General features: G+C 46.3%; 2 protein-coding genes and 1 pseudogene across 2 annotated transcripts in view; 2 read left to right on the top strand and 1 right to left on the bottom strand.

Annotated features, from left to right (window-relative positions):
- Positions 1 to 4,818, top strand: part of LOC125518291 — a 15,378-nt gene extending 10,560 nt beyond the window's left edge. The window contains exons 3-4 of the mRNA XM_048683180.1: positions 3,630 to 3,639; positions 3,725 to 4,818. Of these exons, the coding sequence (XP_048539137.1) occupies positions 3,630 to 3,639; positions 3,725 to 4,818 (1,104 nt within the window). The remainder of the gene's footprint in view (positions 1 to 3,629; positions 3,640 to 3,724) is intronic.
- A 977-nt stretch (positions 4,819 to 5,795) lies between these two features.
- Positions 5,796 to 6,660, bottom strand: LOC125525590 (sphinganine C4-monooxygenase 2-like). Its single transcript, XM_048690598.1, has 3 exons — positions 6,436 to 6,660; positions 5,988 to 6,362; positions 5,796 to 5,933 (listed from the first exon to the last, which is right to left on the bottom strand). Exons 1-3 carry the CDS (start codon positions 6,658 to 6,660, stop codon positions 5,796 to 5,798), a joined length of 738 nt encoding a protein of 245 aa, XP_048546555.1.
- Positions 6,661 to 8,327: 1,667 nt separating this feature from the next.
- LOC125518292 lies at positions 8,328 to 13,828 on the top strand (annotated as a pseudogene).
- Positions 13,829 to 22,020: the final 8,192 nt, after the last annotated feature.

A 22,020-nucleotide genomic window follows, 5' to 3' on the forward strand; every position in this document is an offset into this window, starting at 1 on the left:
CAGCCAGCCACGGCATCTAGCTCTATCCATAGACGTACGCAACTGGCAGCTGGCTGCATGCATGCGAGATGGAGCTAGCGTGCGCGGTGTCAGCGACAGTGCGGCCGGGCAAGGAGAAAAGCTGCCGCCGCGCGCCACGACGACGACGGCCTGAGCTGGGCCGGCCAGACGATCACCTGCTGCCGCTGCTCAATCCCATCCTCCATCCCTCCAGTCCAGACCATCACCTGTTGCCACATATGAAACGCCAAAGGCAATGTCGTTTCCATATAGGACAGAAACGTCAAGCGGTTGGCGTTTCCTTATGGAGAAGCAACGCGAGATACCTCGGCGTTTTTAAACGCCGAGGTCTATGACGTTTTTAAAAGGGTCAGATCGTGAAATACTTTCATATCGAGTTTAGTTTGTGACAAAGATCGCCGAGAAGGTCAGTGATTTCGTCTTGTGTGCATGCATGTCTTTAATTATGTGATATAACGAGGAAAAGAAAATCGCCACTCTATGATTTTTCAGAGAATTTTACACTAATCCTCTGAACAAATTTTTTGGCCGAACTACTACTGAAAGCACACGGGTAAGCTGGGCTGTGATGGGCCGGGCCAAGCAGGCTCGTTTCAGCCGGAAAAAAACCGGGCCCGCGTACACATCGGCATCTCCGGCGCCGCGGATTCCTTCTCCGTCCGTCCTTTCGTCGCGGCGCATCCGATGGGGAAACGCGGACATAGACTGGCTTGAGTTTTTCAGGACCGGAAACCCAGAGCCACTGGAGACAATGCTCTCGCCGCCGCCGGCGCCCGCCGCTCTGCCCCCTAGGTCTGCAGAACCCTAACCCTGTGTTTCTCCTCTTCCTGATGCAAGTTCGTGATCTGGTGGTTGATGGCGGCCATGAATGATCGATGCTGCCCGGCATGCCCCGAAATTATGTAGTCGAATTGTGCGATTGGACCTCCTGTTCATCTGACCCGAAAGAATTTTGCTAGTATTTTTCCGAAAGAATTTTGCTGGTGCTTGGTGTTCTCGATCTCAAAAACACTTGGAAATTGGATAGCTAGTTACCAAAAATTATGTGCAGAAGGAGGGGTCGACCAAAACCAATAATTATGCGATGAAAAGATTTGTTGCGAGTATGATACTCTCACTACTTGGTATGCTATTTTTTTTCGACAATACTGAGAGCATCTCCAACAACCGCGCAACGTGCGGCGTGTTAAAAAAGCATTTGCAGCGCGCTGTTCGTGACTTTTTACGCGGCGAGGAGCGCTTGCTCCAGCGGCCGCTGCAAAATTTAGCGCGCGCGATCCGCTCCAACAGACGCACTAAACTGTAGCGCACACGAGCAGCCGGCGCTTGCCATATGTGCGTTTTGGAGACGATGATGATATTTGAAACATGAAAACAAAGACATGGCATAGTTTAAAATCACCCAAACAAGTTCATGACATAAAAGTTCAAATTTCTGGCGACAACATAATCCAACCAAGTTCAAAATCCGAATGAAGTTCATGACAAAAGTTCAAACAAACGATACCGGTGCTTGGAGGAGCACCGGCGGAGGCGAAGCCAAAGCTCCCCGCGCAAGGGCTTGCGGCGGCAGCGGTGGAGGGGTCGCGGGTGTAGGAAGCGATGAGGGGGTGCTGGCGCGGCCGTCCATGGGCCAATTCGCCGGCGGCGGCACGGGCGGGGTAAAAGTGGCGCGGCGGAGAGAGTTCGGCACGAGCGCTCGAGTGTGCGGCGCGGAAGCGTGTGCACCAAATAAACGGCGCGCGATGGTGTTTCGGACTGCGCGCTGAACTATTTATGCCCCGCGCGCGGTTATTGAGCCTCCGCTGGAGCTCGCTTAGCGGTTGCGCGCGCGCTAAAAACTACAAATTTCGGGCACGGCGCTTATATAGCGCGGCTGTTGGAGATGCTCTGATGCTCAAGTCAGTAAATTATGAATCTCCCCCTGTTGGGTGAACTAGAGATATGCACATATTATGCTGTTGTACTCATGAAGTTGTTGGTTGTTTTGCTCAGGGCCGGTCCATACATATTTGGGGCCCTGAGGCAAGACGACAAAACGGGGCCCTTATGGACAAATAAAAATTCAGAATATATTGTATTTCGAAAGCAATTCAGTACGTAGCATATGATGGTCTTTGAACTAAAAAACACATACCACAGATTATTTATTTGTAACGGTCCAGAGAACTACATCATAATAGTATGGAAAAAATATAGTTCTACAAAAGATCGCTCATCTAAGTGCCACAAAGAGACCATCATCTCGCTCTTCTAAGTATGAAAACCTTGTCAATGTCTCCAACAAACTCAAAAATCTCCATAGCACGCAATGGCACATCAGATTCTGTTGAAGTCATTTGCCGTAGTTGTAATTTCGAGAAGAGATCATCTAATTCAGCATAACTATCAGAAAGTGTTTCTACAAATTTAGCACAACATTTGCGTAATTTAATATCATTCAATAACTTCAAGTCTTTTGAGCCAAGAAGCCAAATATACTTCTGAACACTTTAAGTTCTTCGAAAAACTACCGGTTCTAAAAAAAATGTCAATTGAACCTTTCTGAGATCCAACTAGTATCTCGCTAATTTTTTCACTTCCTTTTCTCACTGATAAACATTTTTTAGAAGACAAGTCACCAAACAATCATAGAAAAACAGCCAATACAGGAAACAAAAGCACCTGAATATGGGCATATGCATGGCTTGATGTCGAATTGTCGATGTAGCTTCCCAGATCTGCAAGGCTGCAACACTCGTTCCCGGTCCCATCTTCTCATCCCTGGATCCAATGAAGCTTTGAAGAACAGGCAACAGAAGAGTAGGAACTAGGAAGAGAAGAATTGGAGATGTCAAATGGAGCAATCGTAGGCGGAGAGCCGGGCTATTTAACAGCGAATCAAAAGAGTACATGATTAGGGGAAGGAGGTGGATGTACCATCTCTGATCCGGTGATGGCTCAAACGTCTACTTTGTGGGGAGCGTTGAGGATGCTGAGAGAGATGATTGAGGAAGGGAATAGCACCGTTGAACTCCATTAATGGATGCACGGGAGTGGAGCCTCAAATCTGGAAGTACGTGGGAGCGGCGGCGCTGTTCTCCGGGGTGGAGAATTTGGGGAGGAGCCGAGGAGACTGGAGACATGCAGCAGCCTAGCGAAGCGATTGATTCTTTCATATTTTTTTCCTAATACATATACTATACTAATACATGGGCCGGGTCCCCTACCTCCCAGGGGCCAGGGCGGTCGCCCCGTTGCCCCGGCCTATGGGCCGGCCCTGGTTTTGCTGTAGCTTATTGTAGCTTGTATACATCTTATTGCGGAAAAAGTTGATGCTCACTAAGATGAGCATCTTTGTTTGCCTTAGTCTGTAGTAATGTAGTAGTTATGTCTCTGATTCATAGTTTTAAATAGCCGGCTATAGCCCCGCTATAGCTCTGCTATAGCTGTTTGAGCATGTTGCCGCTAAATGATTTCATGTACAATTTGCCGCTATAGCCTTGCTATAGCCCGCTATAGCTTTTTTTAAAGGTTGCCGCTATATGCTATAGCCCGCTATTTAAAACACTAGTCTGATCTTGGATTTCTTGATTCTGATCTTTCTTTTCAAATTTTCTGTATGACAGAGAAGTTGCCGTTGTAGAGAAGCCATCTATTTTTTTTTTTTGCCATGGCTTGGGCTCAAACGACTCAGACTCATCTGGACGACAAGTTTGGGCAGATCTTGCGGACAGCCTGCTTCACCTAATCATTGTCCTCTTTAGCTCATTCCATGACTTCCTTGCTGTTAATAGCACCTGCCGCTCTTGGCGTGCTACAATTTCTTCCTTCCCACCCATATATCACTTCTCCTTCCCACCTCTCTTTGTCAACACAGGCCTTCATTATACTCGTCGGCATATGGGCGACTCCAATTCCTGCTACAACCCTTTATCTAACTACAAATGGCAGCTTCGTGATCCTGCGAAGACAAATTTATCCCTTCGTTGTTCAGCACCCCGACATACTCCATATTATGTGCGCTATTTGGGCTGCTCAGATGGGTATTTGATCTTGTACTGTGAGGAACAATGCTTCCTTGTCGATGTGTACACTAGTACTATGGTGAAGCCCCGTAAATTTCGACGCAGTGACAACTCTAAAATCTACTATGGCGTCATTACGGCTCCTCTCAGTTCGCCCAACTCGTGCCTCCTCCTTTTCTCGAGAAAGTATATGTTCCGGTGGCAAGTTGGAACAAAGACCTGGACGGTGCACCCTCTCGTTGCTGGACGCATTCATCAAATTGTGTCCTTGAAAGGTCAGATGTTGGCCATGGACTCTCTTATAAAGCTCAATACCATTTCCTTGGCACCTCAGCTTAGCATGCCGGAACTACCAGTTGTGTGGGGAGAGGACATGTTCGCTGGCTTGCTTAAAAAACCATGGTTGGTGGTCTGTGGTGACATGCTTCTCAAGGTTGACCTCTCAATACATGATCTCAAATTCTGCTTTCAAGCCTACCGCCTGGACTTATCAGTCAGACCCGCTAAGTGGGCGAAGATGAAGAAGTTGGGAAATTGGGCTCTCTTTCTTAGCCTTGATAGGAGGACCTCTACATTTTCTTGCTTGAACCCTGAAAGATGGGGCGGGAAGAGTAATTTCATTTACGTTCCGAGCAGATCCAAAGATTCCAACGAACCTTGGATTGAGGTAGAGCTTGGTCAGTTAATGTCCAGGAGATCCCATCCCATTTCATACATTCTCGGACGCAAAAGCAAGCAGCTGGAGAGCTTCTGGGTGCTACCCAGTTTGGTGTATGGTGTCAGCGAGTGAACCATCATCTTTGCTCTCATCGTGGAGTTTTGCCTGGTCTTGAGCATGCCTTGTCAACTGGTGTGTTTACTATTTAGTATCCCTTACAAAAATAGATGTAATCTCTATATTGTACTGCATTCAGCTAATAGTTTGGTTGGGTATTAATCCTGTATGCTGAACAACAAAGATTTACTGGACTTGCCTTCCAACCTGGAACATGTTTTGATACTGTCTGATCACATATTTATGTTTCTTGGTCTGCATCTTCTCTTATTTACTTCTCTGCTTTCTTACTGTGATCTTTCGTTTTTCAAAAAAAGAAAAGAACTCTTTCGATTTAATGGAATACACCAATTTCGTATAAACGATGGTTTCCTTCAGATAGATGCTCCTGAGATTTCATTCTTTCTCTCGATCTTATATACTCGGATCTGGGGTACACTCTTAAAAACATATAAATAACATGTTCTACATTCATGTAGCGACAAGCCGACAAGGTAATCTGAATTGCAACACTGATTTCTTTCTGCTGCATGCCAGAGTTTCACACATGACACAACTTGCCTATGAATATTAGCCTAGTACTTTTTTTTAAAATCCGGTTAGCACAAACGAAGCAGATGTTTTCTAACTTTTGTAAAGACAGATCTCCAAATAGAAGCTCGCAGAAGATGAAGCTTTACTATCTAGTCTGATGTGGTGCTGCATGTTGTACAGAAAATCAAGGTGTTAGTTTTGATGCAGCTTATTGCGATTGAAATGTATCGATTCTTTTCACTGCCAGGCCTTGAAGCATGCCATTTTGATCAAGAAGAAATTGCTTAGATCCTCGAATGACAGATATTACAAACCACCGCCGACAGGAAATGCACATGCTCCTATATATATGAACTTTTTTTGGGATATCAATTTCTGATGTATAGTAGCATCCTGGTTGCATGAGGGAAGGATAAATACTTTTTTGACATACAGTCATATCTGGAAACACAATATGCTTAGCTAAGGGCTTCCATGGGCCGCACGTGGAGGCCTCCTTGGGGCCTGTGCTCGACCACATAGGGCATGTGCGTCCCAAACACCTTGTCCCATGTCACAAAGAAGGGCTGCGAGAAGTTGTATCTGCCAGCGCGAGGCTGATGGTGGACGTCGTGGTACGCCGTGTTGTTCCAGAAGCAGAGGCGGAACACGTTCCCCGGCAGCCACAGGCCGCAGTGGTCGTCCACGCCCTTGACGGTACAGAGCGTGAAGAAGAAGATGGAGACACGGGGCGACATACCGGAGGCGAGGAAGGCGAGCGCCCCGCCGACGGTGTCGAGGAGGAGGCCCTCCACGGGGTGGTTGTACTGCGCGCCGAAGGCGTAGGGCACGACCAGGCGGTGGTGCCACGAGTGGACGTGCCGGTACAAGAACTTGTTGAGGTGCATGCATCGGTGCCACGCGTACTGCCACCCGTCCAGCACGGCCATGCCCACCGCGATCTGCATCGCTACCGTCAGGCACGTTGCCCAGGTCGTCCGCTGCGGTGCTTCGCCGGCGGCCGTCGCGGTGCTTTCGCCTCCAAGCTGTGCGTACGTACGTACACTATATGTTATGAATGTCTGCAGGTGCTTTCATGTGTGCAGAGTTCTCACATACCGTGAAAATGGCGGCGGCGACGGCGGCCTGCAGGAGCTGCTGGAGGAGGACGCCCTTGACGACGTCGCGCTTGGGCACGAGGTTCTTGCTGCGCTCCTCCTCCCTTGGGTGTAGCCTGTACTCGTCCATGGAGTGTCCAAGCGCCATGTACATGCCGGAGTAGACCCAGTAGGCAGCTATGGGGACGACAATGGCCAGCGCTTCATCAGAGAATACCAGCTCCATGTCACTGTTCGTTCTAGTAGTAGCTTTGCTAGCTTTTGCTAGCGGTGTCTGGTAGTACACTGGCGCTCTGGGTTTATATCGACCGATGAGAATGCTAGCTGGTTATACTCCCAACAGATTGCCTCGGTCATGGGACTCCGTTGTCAAGCTGTAATCATCGGACTCTTGAATTTTCTTTCAAATCTAGCAGTAGATTTTAGTAGATCTTGGCCATAGAAATTCTGTTGCTTTACCCAGACGTTCCACATACGGAATTTAGTCCAAAGTCGTTCAAGCAAGGCGTTCCATGGACATAGGAATTTATTTAGTCAAAAGTGGTTCAAGCTGGACGTGTTCCACATACGGAATTTAGCCAACATATCGGTCGTTCCATGCGTGGATTTTTAGTCATTTTTTTAGCATATAAGTACAAATACAAGCGTTCATACATACACGCATACACTCTCTCTATGAACGCACACACATATCCTACCTCTATGAGTACCTCCGAGATACAGAGCCAACATGTCATCTTAAAATTTACGAAGTCACCGTAGGCGCCTCGTCGTCGACATAAACGTCTCCTCCCACTGAAAACGTATCGTCGAAAATCCTAAAATAAATCTAAAAATAATGCGAGTACCAAGACTTGAACCCCGGTCAGCTAGGGATACCACTGTCTCTCTAATCATCCAACTACAGATTGGTTCGCTTGGATTTTAGTCGTTTAGTATAAGCTTGTGCGTGTCGATCCAAGGGAGAATTCCGGAAAACTCAAAACCTCATCTAACCTATAAATCTGGCTAGACTACCCACCATCCGGATGCATCCTGGTGCGCTACGCTCGTTCGGCCGCTCGATTCTTTTCCTGTGGCTCCATTTTGGCTGCAGGCGCGTGGTGAACCGTTCACTCTTTTTTAATTCACATTTCTTTCAGGAGTAGCTGCCAAATGGGCCTCATTATCTAAGATCCGGTGAATCAATTACTTGTTACGGTTACTAAGATGCGCGTCGTTCGGGCGATGAAGTGAGGCCTAGAAAATATCTTGTCACACTTCCTCTCTCTCCTCCCTGCCACCTCGTCTCCTCCTCTTCGTTGTGCGGTGGACAACACAGCTTCTTATGCTGTCGTCCGTCCACCCTGCCGCTCGTGGAAATAAAGCAAGACCAAGAACAAGGGAAGGGAGGACGTCGATGTGCATGCTGTTTTTTATATAAAAAAACAACCTCATATATTAATCAGCTTAAAATGTGCTTACAATCATTCATTACAGAATACGCCATGCATGTCGGAACACTGGAGTAAAGAAGACCGTCCGACCCTATTGTCAAAACTAAACTTGGCAATCGATGCGCATGCTGTTGGACTGAAAAGAATTCTTCAGTTTGTCATTACATGGCTGTCTTTTTGTAAGTGCCTGATGGTCCTCTGCCTTAAACTTGTGGACGACGATATCTCGGGTTCCTCGGCATGTTCACTGAGCACTTCTGTTTTAGTGTAATATGGCAATCGAAGTATCGAACCCTAGAGTATGAACACCTACTCGTTTTTACCGGGAGCAACGCATTTTAACCCTGCAGTATGAACGATTTAATCCCGACTAGAGTATGAACGATTTAATCCCCAACGCCTAAAGTGGCAAAGTCCTCAGCCCACAACTTTCCCCTCCTCGTTCTCTTCCTCCCGGATGTCTCTGTTCACAAGTTCAAAACCAAATACAGCAAATAGGAAGGCCATGGCCTCACTTACCATGCTTGTATGTTGGGTCATCTAGAATGAGAGAAACGCTAGTCTTTCGGAAGAAATCGACGCTGCCATACTACATTCTAAAACTCATCTATGAGGAGGCCAAGACGTGGCTCACCGCGGGGGCTAGGCATCTAAGCATCATCATGCTGCGAGAGTAGTCTTTTGCCTCTGTTTAAAAAAAAAACAAGTTCCTCCCGTGTTCTTGCTTCTTCATCACGAATCCCGTTATTGAGCACGAGAACCATGTCTCCTGCATTGCACCTGTTTGCCCTGGCTTGTCTTCTTGTTTCATCAGGTCAACAACATTCTTCGCTCTAGTTGTTTTTTAGGCCTGCTATAAACCTAGCAACCAATGGTGGAGCTTGATACGAATCTTGAGGGGGCTTATCAGAGTTGAGGGGGCGAAGAACATAAATTATGAATGAACTCTGAGAAATAATTGATATTCAAACCTAATAATTAGGGATAGTTTTTCTAGAGTAGGGAGGGTGGGGGGCAATGGCCCCCTTTGCCCCCCATGAAGCTCTGCCACTGCTAGCAACCAAATGTCCTCTCTTCTTTTCCCTACCTCTGTAAGACCAGAGCTTTCTTTTTTTGAACTGTGTAAGACTAGAGATTGGTAATTCTACAAATCCCTTTGCCATTGTGTGAGCAAATATTGGAGTCCTCAACTCACTGGCATAGGACCCTCCTAATGTTGTGGCCTCCTTTGAAGTTTCAGTTGGTCGATCAAGGACCACAACCAAGACGCTGGAGTTGCCTACGAATTTCACTCCGAAGGCCCCTGGTCCAGGGTATACCTCTGGACCCGCAACCAAGTTCGATGAACTACAAAGTTCACTACACCAGATGGAAGGGGAAAAACTCAAGCCCACAGTAAACCATTGTCTAATATCTTGATGCATGGAAAGAATATCCCGTAACAAGCATGCATATCTGACTGTTTGTTTTATTTTGCAGTCCTGGACTGTGACAGTACCTACTCAAAGTTCCGCACTCTGAGGTCTCCTACTTGCTGTTTATCCCGCTCAGCGTTTTACAGCGACACGCTTGTTACCTGCCCCAAATGCTCATGTGGCTGCCAAGATAACAGTACAAAACCAGGAACCTGTGTAGAGTAAGTTACATTTGACATAGCCCAAATAATAAAGTAGAATGAAGAGCCAACTTATTGTTTAGTTATCTGTGTGGAAATTATATGATGGCTATTTATGTTCTTGTGTGTTGTATTGATCTGACCCTCGTAGGGGTATACATAGAGTACATGAGAGAGGTGTGGGCTTGAAGTACAAGACAAGGTTTTTTTAAACCTATTTTATCTCTAATATCTCTAATAGATATTTATATTTTACTCTCCAATATTATCTCTAACATCCCCCCTAGTCGTATCTAGAGTGAAGCGAACGACTGCGACTGAACTTGAAGTCTTGTGCTTCTGTCTGCTTCTTCTTCGATGCGCCATCATCAACTGCGTCGGCACCTAGGGCGGTGACCGCGTCATCTTCTGGTGCCTTCCTTGCCTATCCTCTATTCTCTCCCGCAGTCACAGACGCTGTTGACTGGAGTTGTTGTTGATGAGTTGCTATAGACCAAGTCATTAATGTCAATGTCAAAGTAGATGATCATGGTGATGTAGTAGTGGTCGAGAAAATCATGGTCGATGGTGTAGTCATCATGGATGATAGAGCCGCACAAAGCCTTAGGCGGAAAAAATGCGCTATGTTATAGATGACGGAGCTACAGTCATGGACGATGCACCTTGCGGATGTCAGAAGGTGCCATCGGCGATGAGTCCACCGGTTTTGCCAAGACCGAAGGAAACCCACCGAGCACACATTGGTTTTGCCAGAGCCGTGTGGCCGTGTAGGGGACGTCACTATAGTGACGCCGTGTCGATGCAGTCGTGGATGACGCGGTCGATGCCATCGTCGTGACGCGGTCATTGCCATCGTCATGGTCGTGTCTTGCAGAAAAGTCTGTAAGAGGACGCTAGGTGTCCATCTTGTGTACGGGGTGACGGCGGTGTGTTGACGATGATGGTGATGAAGACCTTGGCGATAAGTGTCAGCGATGGCGTCGCAGTGGCGTGCCGACGATAATGTGTCGCTTCAAGGCGTCTCTCGTGGAGATGAAGTGTCGATACTGTGTCGCGCTGGACAAGTCGACGAAGAATTGCATAGCTTTCCACACTGGCCTAGCATGTGGATGGTGCATGTGGTGCTAGCTTCTCGTAGATGTATTCGACCAAGTTTTTTCTTTTCTTGGGCGATGTAGTCATACGGCTCGGTGCTGTGGCGCGGGTCGGTGTAGATCGGTTTGGTGTGGTGCAGATCGGTCGGTGTAGTCGTTCGGCTCGGTGAAGAATTGTTGTTGGCCTTGGTCCTGCCTCGGCCTGGTGAAGTCGGACGTGTAGCCGCCATGTACGTTTGGGGTAGCTGCGGATCTTGTGGAACGGACTCTGGCGCATAAGCCTGAGGACCACTGTAGATCGGATCGAAATCTCTACATGAGAGCGACGCCCTCCCGTGATCGGACGCGCGTGTCCGCACAACGCCGGTCGACCCTGCAGAAGGGCCGTGGCTGGAGTCCACGGCTCATGCCATGCACGTATGCACGGCAGTCCGGCGTCCGCGTTGCCGGTCGACCCTGCAGAAGAGTCGTGGCTGGAGTCCAGAACTCATGCCATGCTCGTATGCATGTTCATGACGAAATAGGATTCCCCGCACTTTATATTATAAAGCACGAACAATCGATCACAAGGTAGCTGCCGGGACGAACGACACATCAAGCCTAAAAGAAAGAAGAAGAAGAAAAATGCCAACAACGGCAGCTAGCTCGACAAGCACGGATGGTCCGCCACCGCTGTGCCCTCCATCTACGTCCCACCAGTCGCCATGGCACCGGACCACCGCATACCAGACAACACGAATGCGACATCAACAACGCTGTTGCCCAGACAAGTCCTAGGGTTTCCCCCAGCACGTAGAGGGGACCGGGGGAAGGGTAGCACCGGCGCCCTTCAGGAAGGAATGGTGGCACCCACCGGCGTCACCGGGTCGGAGCCGGATGAACCGACAGGGATTTCTCCCACACCTCAATGCCCCGACACCCACTAGAACAAAGCCATGCCACCATCTTGCCACCCGCAAGCACGCGCCACCACGGTCTTGGACCCATCCACACTATCCCGCTGCGAACAACACCACAAGGTCAAGAGAGCAGAGGCAAGAAGCGCCCAGCTGGCACAGACTGAAGCGCCGAAGCCGATCAGAAGGGAACGGCCTCAACCGCCGTCGCGTTGAAGGCCACTGCCTCCAGCACGGACGCGGATTGACGACTAGTCGCTGCAGCCGAGGCAAACCAGGCCACCTAGGCCTGGCCGGGCCCATAACAGGACCGCAAACCTCGACCACCGCGCTGCTGCACACTAGCAACCGAGCCGCCACCCACCACCAGCCCGAAGCACCGCCACTGCCTCCCGAGAGCCACGCCGACGCCACGCCAGCCGCTGGCTCGCCCAGACCCATATGGGGCCCGAAGAGCCAGATCTGGGCCAAGCAGGCGTCGCTAGCCCGTGATGCCGCGCTGCCCCACTGCCAATGATGACACCACCGCCCGCAGCGGGGTCGCCGCCGCGCAGGACCGCCGCCGCCTGAAGGCACCGCTCAGAGCCGCTCCGTCCCGTGCTGGAGGAACCCTGAAAGGGGAAAGGCCAGGGGCCGCTCAGAGCCGCTCCGTCCCGTGCTGGAGGAATCCTGAAAGGGGAAAGGCCAGGGGCCGCCGCCGCCAGCGTCGCCCGGGCCAGGCCCATGGCGGGCGCCGGCTACAGTGGCGGGGAGATGGAGGAGAGAGGGGAGCGCTCGCGAAGGAAGGGGGAAGTGCGGTCGGTCGCCCGCGGGGGCGACGCAATTGCGATCAGCGAAGCTGACCGGTTCAGAGAGAGCATGTTCATCATGGCGAGTCAGTCCTGTGGCGAGTGCTTCCACACACGTATGCATGTGCACACGACCGTGTTTTTGCTGCTCGATGCATGCATGGGCTATGGAGTCGATAATGCCGCGGGCTCTTGGCGATGGACTGCCGCCGTGCGGCGCACGGCTGGACGGATTGTCGATGTAGAGCTCATGCGCACGTCGTCGTCCCTGGTCGGTGCAGACGAACTGGCCTTTAGCAACGCGGATGTCCACCTCGTGCCCCGTGCGTTGCCGTAGGGACGCACAACCCTGTACATTAACCTGATGCCGATTCTGCACAACTTTTCACAGGAATTAGCCCTGATCCTGGGATCTATTAGTGGCTAAATTGGATCTAATCTATAAAACTGAAAATTTTGAAATTGATCTAATCTAATCTATGGATCGGTTGCAGCGCCCCGGGAAGAAGAGATTAATCTCTCCAGGGCGGCGCGCCGCGGAAGGTGTGATTGTGACCAAGGATCGATGACGTTAGTCTAATGGCTCTTATACCATGTGGAAATTATATGATGGCTATTTGTGTTGTTGTGTGTTTTATTGATCTGTATATACAACACATGAGAGAGGGATAGTCTTGGAGTACAAGGCAAGGTTGTTTAAACCTATTTTATCTCTAATATCTCTAATAGATATTTATCTCTAACTCTCAAATATTATCCCTAACAATCTGACAGTGGATGCTGCACCCTTTCGGGGAAACTCACCTTATCTTAGTTCTGTCATGAATGGTCAAGACAAGAATGGCTTGACACCTCTAGTCCAATGCACTACTCATATGTGCCCAATAAGAGTTCATTGGCATGTGAAGGCTAACTACAAGGTGTAAGTGTGTACTGGAGAGCCAAGATCACAGTGACAAACTTCAACTACCGGATGAATTACTCGCAGTAGAACCTTATAGCTCAGCAGCATAATTTCAACAGCTTGACTAGCATTATCAGCTTGCTCTGAACCCTTATGGACTTATGCGTGAGCACCTCATCCCTGGACACTTGATATTTCTTGTGTGAATTTTTTTCGGCTATTGAGAAATCCTCTTATCGCAGATGACACCACTCTGCTATGGGGCATCAGGCACTGCAATGATTACCTCTTGACTGCTGGACCTGATGAATATGTTCAGTTTGAGCTACTATTCCTGAAGGACCCGTCGGCATTCACCTTGCGGGCAGGATGGGCCTTTCCAGGAAGAGTGTACTTCAATGGCGACAAGTGTGTGACGCCGCCTCCAGATGCGTACCGATGGCTGCCAAATACATCGAAATCAACCATGTCAGTTATCGTCCCATTGGTTCTTTGGATATTGCTAGCTAATCTCCCTACTTCTGAGAAGAATGAAGGTGCATCATTAAGACATGCTTCTAGTCTAGTTCAAGAGAAATCAGGGTGCCGCTTCATCCTGCGGAACTCGTCCATTATATTAAAATTTACTCATCACTTGTGTATAAAATTAACACTACATTGATACTATGGTATTTGCCCGGTAGCCTGCCCATTTGCATCACTATTGGTCAACCTTTTGGGCCTCAAACTACACAATTTGCTAATGTTGTTGGAACATTGGTGAGGATGCGACAAATGTCGAAGCATCAACAAAGGATATTATGTGGCATATATTTAATGGTATTATATGTCATGTTTGTGATGGTATCCACATTAGGGATATGAACGTGTATGGTTGTCAAGGCGTGATGCTTTGGCTTGGAACAGTGACTTCTTCATAAAAACAGGGGCGTCAATACAGGGTGACTTTAGTTTGGTGGTGCTTTTAAGCACATGGTCTAGAGCTCCGGAGTGAAAGCTCTAGGTCTTATCTACACTAGTGATTGCTGACAATGATCTGGCCCTTAGGTCTTATCTACACTAGTTGTTCCTGACAATGGTGATGTTCCACATCATACCCTTGTTAGAGGCATTGCCAGGAGTTTGTTCAGAATTATTCTTCAGGATGAAAACCCAAGATCTAGAGCTTGGATGCCTCTAAACTAGCCTTTACCTTGCCTTAGAAACATGGATGAGGCCTGGGATTTATAGGTGTTATAGTCAGTTACGACTGACCTAAGAGCTCGGATAGATCTCACCTTGCTCGCCAAGTTGATGAATTTTCTAGAAGGAGGACTATCGGCAGTCCACACCACGTACGTCCTGGTAGGCCGACTTCCTACCATGCGAGGTACCCCTTGTACGTTGTACCATCATTTACAGTCCTCTTTAATATTATCTAACTATGTATATTTTTTCAATGTTATTAAAGTCATTTCATGATGAGGGAGAGAAGGCGATCGCGTTTGGTCGTACTACCATCTAACTGAAGTCACCGATGATGCCAATCTGCCACCACATGTCGAGCAATCATCACAAAACAAAACACAACAAGGGCCTGATGTCGACCTAGCCACACAACTGAAATCTTGCTTACACAACACATGATGTTGAGTAGCACCTAAGGACACCGGTATCAAAACTAATCCCATGATGTCGAGAAGTGCCTAAGAACACTGCTATCGATACCACTCCGATGACGCGAAGAGTATGGACCTTCCTGAAGGAAATATGCCCTAGAGGCAATAATAAAGTTATTATTTATTTCCTTATATCATGATAAATGTTTATTATTCATGCTAGAATTGTATTAACCGGAAACATAATACATGTGTGAATACATAGACCAACAGAGTGTCACTAGTATGCCTCTACTTGACCAGCTCGTTAATCAAAGATGATGAAGGAAATATGCCCTAGAGGCAATAATAAAGTTATTATTTATTTCCTTATAATCATGATAAATGTTTATTATTCATGCTAGAATTGTATTAACCGGAAACATAATACATGTGTGAATACATAGACAAACAAAGTGTCACTAGTATGCCTCTACTTGACTAGCCGTTAATCAAAGATGGTTATGTTTCCTGAACAACAGAGTTGTTATTTGATTAACGAGGTCACATCATTAGTTGAATGATTGATTGACATGACCATTCCATTAGCTTAGCACCCGATCGTTTAGTATGTTGCTATTGCTTTCTTCATGACTTATACATGTTCCTATGACTATGAGATTATGCAACTCCCGTTTGCCGGAGGAACACTTTGGGTGCTACCAAACGTCACAACGGTAACTGGGTGATTATAAAGGAGCATTACAGGTGTCTCCAAAGGTAGATGTTGGGTTGGCGTATTTCGAGATTAGGTTTTGTCACTCCGATTGTCGGAGAGGTATCTCTGGGCCCTCTCGGTAATGCACATCACATAAGCCTTGCAAGAATTATAACTAAGATGTTAGTTGTGAGATGATGTATTACGGAACAAGTAAAGAAGACTTGCCGGTAACGAGATTGAACTAGGTATTGGATACTGACGATCGAATCTCGGGCAAATAACATACCGATGACAAAGGGAACAACGTATGTTGTTATGCGGTCTGACCGATAAAGATCTTCGTAGAATATGTAGGAGCTAATATGGGCATCCAGGTCCTGCTATTGGTTATTGACCGGAGACGTGTCTCGGTCATGTCTACATTGTTCTCGAACCCGTAGGGTCCGCACGCTTAACGTTACGATGACAGTTATTATGAGTTTTATGCATTTTGATGTACCGAAGGTTGTTCGGAGTACCGTATGTGATCACGGACATGACGAGGAGTCTCGAAATGGTAGAGACGTAAAGATTGATATATTGGAAGCCTATGTTTGGACATCGGAAGTGTTCCGGGTGAAATCGGGATTTTACGAGAGTACCGGGAGGGTTACCGGAACCCCCCGGGAGCTATATGGGCCATAGTGGGCCTTAGTGGAAAAGAGAAGGGGCTGCCCTAGATGGGCTGCGCGCCTCCCCCTTCCCCTAGTCCTATTAGGACTAGGAGAGGTGGCCGGCCCCCTCCTCCTCTTTTCCCCCTCCGCGAATCCTATTCCAACTAGGATTGGGGGGGGGGGGAATCCTACTCCCAGAGGGAGTAGGACTCTCCTGGCGCCCCTTGGCCGGCCAGCCTCCCCCCTTACTTTATATACGGAGGCAGGGGCACCAGACACACAAGTTGATCCACGTGATCTATTCCTTAGCCGTGTGCGGTGCCCCCTGCCACCATATTCCTCGATAATACTGTAGCGGAGTTTAGGCGAAGCCCTGCTGCTGTAGTCATCAAGATCGTCACCACGCCGTCGTGCTGACGGAACTCTTCCCCGACACTTTGCTGGATCGGAGTCCGGAGATCGTCATCGAGCTGAACGTGTGCTCGAACTCGGAGGTGCCGTAGTTTCGGTGCTTGATCGGTTGGATCGTGAAGACGTACGACTACTTCCTCTACGTCGTGTCAGCTTCCGCAGTCGGTCTGCGTTGGGTACGTAGACAACACTCTCCCCCTCGTTGCTATGCATCACATGATCTTGCGTGTGCGTAGGAAAATTTTGAAATTACTACGAAACCCAACAGTGGCATCCGAGCCTAGGTTATTTATGTTGATGTTATATGCACGAGTAGAACACAAGTGAGTTGTGGACGATACAAGTCATACTGCCTACCAGCATGTCATACTTTGGTTCGGCGGTATTGTTGGACGAGACGACCCGGACCAACCATTACGCGTACGCTTACGCGAGACCGGTTCCCCCGACGTGCTTTCACATAGGTGGCTTGCGGGCGACTGTCTCTCCAACTTTAGTTGAACCAGTATGGACTACGCCCGGTCCTTGCGAAGGTTAAAAACGGAGTATTGACAAACTATCGTTGTGGTTTTGATGCGTAGGTGAGGATTGGTTCTTGCTTAAGCCCGTAGCAGCCACGTAAAACTTGCAACAACAAAGTAGAGGACGTCTAACTTGTTTTTGCAGGGCATGTTGTGATGTGATATGGTCAAGACATGATGCTAAATTTTATTGTATGAGATGATCATGTTTTGTAACCGAGTTATCGGCAACTGGCAGGAGCCATATGGTTGTCGCTTTATTGTATGCAATGCAATCGCCTGTAATGCTTTACTTTATCACTAAGCGGTAGCGATAGTTGGAAGCATAAAGTTGGCGAGACGACAACGTTGCTACGATGGAGATCAAGGTGTCGCGCCGGTGACGATGGTGATCATGACGGTGCTTCGGAGATGGAGATCACAAGCACAAGATGATGATGGCCATATCATATCACTTATATTGATTGCATGTGATGTTTATCTTTTATGCATCTTATCTTGCTTTGATTGACGGTAGCATTATAAGATGATCTCTCACTAAATTATCAAGAAGTGTTCTCCCTGAGTATGCACCGTTGCGAAAGTTCTTCGTGATGAGACACCACGTGATGATCGGGTGTGATAGGCTCTACGTTCAAATACAACGGGTGCAAAACAGTTGCACACGCGGAATACTCAGGTTATACTTGACGAGCCAAGCATATACAGATATGGCCTCGGAACACGGAGACCGAAAGGTCGAGCGTGAATCATATAGTAGATATGATCAACATAGTGATGTTCACCAATGAAACTACTCCATCTCACGTGATGATCGGACATGGTTTAGTTGATTTGGATCACGTATCACTTAGAGGATTAGAGGGATGTCTATCTAAGTGGGAGTTCTTAAGTAATATGATTAATTGAACTTAAATTTATCATGAACTTAGTCCTGGTAGTATTTTGCAAATTATGTTGTAGATCAATAGCTCGCGTTGTTGCTTCCCTGTGTTTATTTTGATATGTTCCTAGAGAAAATTGTGTTGAAAGATGTTAGTAGCAATGATGCGGATTGGATCCGTGATCTGAGGTTTATCCTCATTTCTGCACAGAAGAATTATGTCCTTGATGCACCGCTAGGTGACAGACCTATTGCAGGAGCAGATGCAGACGTTATGAACGTTTGGCTAGCTCAATATGATGACTACTTGATAGTTTAGTGCACCATGCTTAATGGCTTAGAATCGGGACTTCAAAGACGTTTTGAACGTCATGGACCATATGAGATGTTCCAGGAGTTGAAGTTAATATTTCAAGCAAATACCCGAGTTGAGAGATATGAAGTCTCCAACAAGTTCTATAGCTAAAAGATGGAGGAGAATCGCTCAACTAGTGAGCATGTGCTCAGATTGTCTGGGTACTACAATCGCTTGAATCAAGTGGGAGTTAATCTTCCAGATAAGATAGTGATTGACAGAATTCTCTAGTCACCATCACCAAGTTAGTAGAACTTCATGATGAACTATATTATGCAAGGGATGACGAAAATGACTCCCGAGCTTTTCATGATGATGAAATCGATGAAGGTAGAAATCAAGAAAGAGCATCAAGTGTTGATGGTTGACAAGATCACTAGTTTCAAGAAAAGGGCAAAGGGAAGAAGGGGAACTTCAAGAAGAACAGCAAGCAAGTTGCTGCTCAGTGAAGAAGCCCAAGTCTGGTCCTAAGCCAGAGACTAAGTGCTTCTACTGCAAAGGGATTGGTCATTGGAAGCGGAACTGCCCCAAGTATTTGGCAGATAAGAAGGATGGCAAAGTGACATAAGGTATATTTGATATACATGTTATTGATGTGTACTTTACTAGTGTTTATAGCAACCCCTCAGTATTTGATACTAGTTCAGTTGCTAATTAGTAACTCGAAACGGGAGTTGCAGAATAAACAGAGACTAGTTAAGGGTGAAGTGACGATGTGTGTTGGAAGTGGTTCCAAGATTGATATGATCATCATCGCACACTCCCTATACTTTTCGGGATTAGTGTTGAACCTAAATAAGTGTTATTTGGTGTTTGCGTTGAGCATGAATATGATTTGATCATGTTTATTGTAATACGGTTATTCATTTAAGTAAGAGAATAAATTGTTGTTCTGTTTACATGAATAAAACCTTATATGGTTACACACCCAATGAAAATAGTTCGTTGGATCTCGATCGTAGTGATACACATAATCATAATATTGAAACCAAAAGATGCAAAGTTAATAATGATAAGTGCAACTTATTTGTAGCACTGCCGTTTAGGTCATATTGGTGTAAAGCGCATGAAGAAACTCCATGCTGATGGGCTTTTGGAATCACTTGATTATGAATCAGTTGATGCTTGCGAACCATGCCTCATGGGCAAGATGACTAAGACTCTGTTCTTCGGAACAATGGAGCGAGCAACAGATTTGTTGGAAATCATACATACTGATGTATGTGGTCCGATGAATATTGAGGCTCGCGACAGGTATCATTATTTTCTGATCTTCACAGATGATTTGAGCAGATATGAGTATATCTACTTGATGAAACATAAGTCTGAAACATTTGAAAAGTTCAAAGAATTTCAGAGTGAAGTGAAAAATCATCGTAACAAGAAAATAAAGTTTCTACGATCTGATCGTAGAGAAGAGTATTTGAGTTACGAGTTTGGCTTCAGTTAAAAACAATGTGAAATAGTTTCACTACTCATGCCACCTGGAACACCACAATGTAATGGTGTGTCCGAACGTCATAACCGTACTTTATTAGATATGGTGCGATCTATGATGTCTCTTACCGATCTACCACTATCGTTTTGGGTTATGCATTAGAGACATGCATTCACGTTAAATAGGGCACCATCTAAATCCGTTGAGACGACACCGTATGAACTATGGTTTGGCAAGAAACCTAAGCTGTCATTTCTTAAAGTTTGGGATTGTGATGCTTATATGAAAAGCTTCAACCTGATAAGCTCGAATCCAAATCGGAGAAATGTGTCTTCATAGGATATCCAAAGGAAACTATTGGATACACCTTCTATCACAGATCCGAAGGCAAGACTTTTGTTGCTAAATTCGGAAACTTTCTGGAGAAGGAGTTTCTCTCGAAAGAAGTGAGTGGGAGGAAAGTAGAACTTGACAAGGTAACTGTACCTGCTCCCTTATTGGAAAGTAGTGCATCACAGAAAACTGTTTCAGTGACACCTACACCAGTTAGTGAGGAAGCTAATGATGATGATCATGAAAACTTCAGAACAAGATACTACTAAACCTCGTAGATCAACCAGAGAGAGATCCGCGCCAGAGTGGTACGGTAATCCTGTTCTGGAAGTCATGCTACTAGATCATGATGAACCTACGAACTATGAAGAAGCGATGGTGAGCCCAGATTCCGCAAAATGGCTTGAAGCCATGAAATCTGAGATATGATCCATGTATGAGAACAAAGTATGGACTTTGTTGACTTGCCCGATGATCGGCAAGCAATTGAGAATAAATGGATCTTCAAGAGGAAGACGGACGCTGATAGTAGTGTTACTATCTACAAAGCTAGAATTGTCGCAAAAGGTTTTCGACAAGTTCAAGGTGTTGACTACGATGAGAGTTTTCTCACTCGTATCTATGCTTAAGTCTGTCCGAATCATGTAGTAATTGCCGCATTTTATGAAATCTGGCAAATGGATAAACAAACTGCATTCCTTAATGGATTTATTAAAGAAGAGTTGTATATGATGCAACCAGAAGGTTTTGTCAATCCGAAAGGTGCTAACAAAATGTGCAAACTCCAGCGATCCATCTGTGGACTGGTGCAAGCATCTCGGAGTTGGAATATACGCTTTGATGAGTTGATCAAAGCATATGTTTTATACAGACTTGCGGTGAAGCCTGTATTTACAAGAAAGTGAGTGGGAGCACTACATTTCTGATAAGTATATGTGAATGACATATTGTTGATCGGAAATAATGTAGAATTATTCTGTAAAGCATAAAGGAGTGTTTGAAAGGAGTTTTTCAAAGAAAGACTTCGGTGAAGCTGCTTACATATTGAGCTTCAAGATCTATAGAGATAGATCAAGACGCTTGATAAGTTTTTTCAATGAGTACATACCTTGACAAGATTTTGAAGTAGTTCAAAATGGAGCAGTCAAAGAAAGAGTTCTTGCCTGTATTACAAGGTGTGAAGTTGAGTAAGACTCAAAGCCCGACCACGGCAGAAGATAGAAAGAGAATGAAAGTCATTCCCTATGCCTTGGCCATAGGTTCTATAAAGTATGTCATGCTGTGTACCAGATCTATTGTATACCCTGCACTGATTTGGCAAGGGAGTACAATAGTGATCTAGGAGTAGATCACTGGACAGCGGTCAGAATTATCCTTAGTGAAATAAGGATATGTTTCTCGATTATGGACGTGACAAAAAGGTTCGTCGTAAAGGGTTACGTCGATGCAAGTTTTTGACACTGATCCAGACTCTAAGTCTCGGTCTAGATACATATTGAAAGTGGGAGCAATTAGCTAGAGTAGCTCCATGCAGAGCATTGTTGACACAGAAATTTGCAAAATACATGTGGATCTGAATGTGGCAGACCCGTTGACTAAAAATTCTCTCACAAGAAAAACATGATCACTTTTTGGGTGTTAATCACATAGCGATGTGAACTAGATTACTGACTCTAGTAAACCCTTTTTGTGTTGGTCACATGACGATGTGAACTATGGGTGTTAATCACATGGTTATGTGAACTATTGCTGTTAAATCACATGGCAATGTGAACTAGATTATTGACTCTAGTGCAAGTGGGAGATTGAAGGAAATATGCCCTAGAGGCAATAATAAAGTTATTATTTATTTCCTTATATCATGATAAATGTTTATTATTCATGCTAGAATTGTATTAACCGGAAACATAATACATGTGTGAATACATAGACAAACAGAGTGTCACTAGTATGCCTCTACT

Source organism: Triticum urartu, chromosome 7 (assembly GCF_003073215.2).
Source record: "Triticum urartu cultivar G1812 chromosome 7, Tu2.1, whole genome shotgun sequence".
In the NCBI taxonomy this organism is placed as follows: Eukaryota; Viridiplantae; Streptophyta; class Magnoliopsida; order Poales; family Poaceae; genus Triticum; species Triticum urartu.

What these genes read in the sequence shown, in the direction of transcription:
- LOC125525590 (XM_048690598.1), bottom strand. Translation starts at nt 6,660, where the DNA reads ATGGAGCTGGTATTCTCTGATGAAGCGCTGGCCATTGTCGTCCCCATA. An exon ending in TCGCCGCCGCCATTTTCACG is followed by an intron (nt 6,363 to 6,435) that starts GTATGTGAGAAC and finishes ACGTACGCACAG; the next exon opens with CTTGGAGGCGAAAGCACCGC. An exon ending in GCCTGTGGCTGCCGGGGAAC is followed by an intron (nt 5,934 to 5,987) that starts GTGTTCCGCCTC and finishes GTCCACCATCAG; the next exon opens with CCTCGCGCTGGCAGATACAA.